The 2,789-nt window shown below is 52.6% G+C and overlaps 1 protein-coding gene across 1 annotated transcript in view; it reads left to right on the top strand.

The window, feature by feature from the left end:
- Positions 1–1,009: 1,009 nt before the first annotated feature.
- The window catches only part of PTSG_09724 (uncharacterized protein), a 2,702-nt gene continuing 922 nt past the window's right edge, over positions 1,010–2,789 (top strand). Inside the window, exons 1-6 of the mRNA XM_004989022.1 lie at positions 1,010–1,113; positions 1,210–1,343; positions 1,523–1,617; positions 1,735–1,816; positions 2,065–2,172; positions 2,299–2,363. Coding sequence (XP_004989079.1) covers positions 1,062–1,113; positions 1,210–1,343; positions 1,523–1,617; positions 1,735–1,816; positions 2,065–2,172; positions 2,299–2,363 — 536 coding nt within the window. The 5' untranslated portion in view covers positions 1,010–1,061. The remainder of the gene's footprint in view (positions 1,114–1,209; positions 1,344–1,522; positions 1,618–1,734; positions 1,817–2,064; positions 2,173–2,298; positions 2,364–2,789) is intronic.

The following is a 2,789-nucleotide window of genomic DNA, read 5'->3' as shown; positions in this document are numbered from 1 at the left end:
GTGTGTGTGTGTGTGTGTGTGTGTGTGTGTGGGTTGTTGTTGTTGTTGTTGTTGTTGTTGTTGTTGTTGTTGTTGTTGTTGTTGTTGTTGTTGTTGTTGTTGTTGTTGTCGTAGTTGTAGTTGTTGTTGTTGTTGTCGTAGTTGTAGTTGTTGTTGTTGTTGCGGTGGTGCTGGTGGTACGAAGATGAATGGAGGGACCGCAACACCACCCTCAGTGCATGCCCGGTGTCCAAAGCGTGTGCGTATGTGCGTGCGTGTGTCTGCAGTGCCCTTGTGCAGCTTGCGTTTGTTGGCGTGATGAAAGCGCAATGTTCTTGAGTGGGAAGACCCTTGGATGTGCTTGCTTGCGTCTTGCAGTGGCGGCGATGTGATGACGTGCGTGCGTGCGTGCGTGCGTGCAGCAGCAGGGCAACGGCGGGTGGTGGTGAAGTGGAGGAGGAGGCGAATAGTCCACCCTCCGAAGAATTCGTGTCTCAAAATGGAAGGAAGAAACACGCGCAGAGGCGCGTTGCAGCCACGTGTTCTGCGTGTGCTGTGTGGGGCTTTTTGGGATGGCGGGGGGCTGTTCTCTGAACGAAGAAAACGGTGCGAGAGGCTGCTGCTGATCTGGGTTCGTGCCTGCGATGATGTGTATCGGGTGTGTTCGTTGTGTTTGCGTTGGATTGTTCGACGCAATTGATGATGCGACAACAGCAGGTGCGGTTGTGGGGCAGGTGACAGGCGCACGCAAGGCAAGCAAGCAAGCAAGAGGAAGGACTGGCTGCTGCGTGCGTGCGGGCTGGCGGACGAAGAACCCAAGAACGTCACCCGTGGAGGATTGGATGAAGGCATACATAAAACACGCGCAGTCAGCATTGCGTGTATTCACGTCCGAACGTGTTTACGCGAAGCAGCTGGCGGGAAAACGACGAACAAGCAGAAGCAGCAGCAGAAGGGAAGAGTGCAACAAGGAGGACAACAACACGTCACACACACACACACACACACACACACACACACACTCGCACACACACACACACACACACACACACACACGCACGCACGCGCAGACAAAGGCAGATATGAGGTTTCGCGCGCGAATGACAAACGCCAAGAACGTGGCGACCCTCACCAGTGAGTATGCATGTGTGTGTGTGTGTGAGTATGTGTGTGTGTTGCATTCGTGTTCCCGGACTCACATCACGCACTCACGTCCCGCCATGTCTCAAGACATTGTAACGGTGTTTCAGAAGGCATGTAACTTCAAGCAGACGTGTCTGCGTATCACACCATCCAGACTTCACTTTACTGTGGACGAGGACTCTTTGAGCGATTCCGAGCGCATCTGGATCGAAGTCTTGCAGGTGCAGTGAATTTGTGTATGCGTGTATGTGTGTGTGTGTGTGTGAGTCAGTGAGTTAGTGAGTGATGTGTGTACATGTGTGTCTTACACGATCCTCGTGCGTGTGGCCAATCGTAGCCACGCATACTTCACACACACACACACACACACACTCACACTTTCCCTCGGTGCTCTGGTTAGGCCAACTTGTTTGAGTCCTTTGCCGTGCAAAGCTTGCATCCACGAAGCGAAGTGTTGCTCCAGTTCAACCTCGACCACTTTGCCCGCGCACTGCGGTACGTGTGCTGTGCATGCGCTTGCTTATGTGTGTGTGTGTGTGCATTCATGCACCGCTGGTTTGATGGCATCGTGTGCCTGAAGTACTGACCCAACGTGCGTGCGCGCTCTTGCAGGTCTGCGTCAAACTGTCATGATTTGGTGATCAAGCTGGCCAAGAAGCAGAACACGCCCTACCTCACCTTCAAAATCGGCACGGTGCGTGTGTGACTGTGGTTGTGTGTGCGTGTGTGTGATTGTGTTGTGTGTGTGATTGTGGTTGTGAGGCTTTTATGTGTGCGTGCATACGTTTTCATGCGTTGGCCACATCTGATCCTCAACAACCCCACCCATCGCGCGCACACACACACACACACACACACACACACACATCACATCACACATCGCATATACACACACACACACACACATCACATCACACATCGCATATACACACATCACATCAGATGTCATCGACGGGGATGACGCGGCAGATTGTGCAGGATGTGCCGGTGCTCGTGCGCCCTGCCGACGACATTGACGCAATCATGCCGCCCGACCTCCCCATTCCAGACGTGCGTGAATATTGTGTGTGTGTGTGTGTGTGCGTTGTGTGTGGATGACAACAAGGTTGCTGTTCGCTTCGGTGCACTTGCCGTGCTTTTTCACTCAGTCCCAAGCCGTGTGCTGTTGTGTGACAGGTGAACATCTACATGCCCGACATCAAGCTGCTCCGCAACATTGTTGACCGCATGAAGGCCATCGCGTACGTGTGTGTGTGTGTGTGTGTGTGTGTGTGTGTGTGTGTGTGTGTGTGTGTGTGTGTGTGTGTGTGTGTGATAGTCAGAGACAGTGAGAGAGTGTGTGTGTGTGTGAGTGTAAGAAAGCGGAAACGCGGCGCACACAAAGAACAACAGACGGAGGGAGACGCACGCACGGTGCACGAACTGTTGCGTTCTCAATCTCGCATACTCAGATCACCCACCGGCCAACTAAAACACACATGAGCATAGAGGGTAAGGCTGTCACTCTCACACATACCCATAGACGGCACATGGATGCAAGCACAGTGGAAAAGAATTCAGTAAGAGGGCGGGCCACAACGTAGGCAGCCACAAACACACCAGTTCGAGTTGGGGAGGAAAGACGATCAGGAAACGAGAGAATATTGTAATTCATATGTTGTTATAAA

This window comes from Salpingoeca rosetta, assembly GCF_000188695.1.
Source record: "Salpingoeca rosetta unplaced genomic scaffold supercont1.31, whole genome shotgun sequence".
NCBI classification, from domain to species: Eukaryota; class Choanoflagellata; order Craspedida; family Salpingoecidae; genus Salpingoeca; species Salpingoeca rosetta.
Note: the sequence above shows the minus strand (reverse complement) of the source record. Positions and strands in the feature narration are given on the sequence as shown.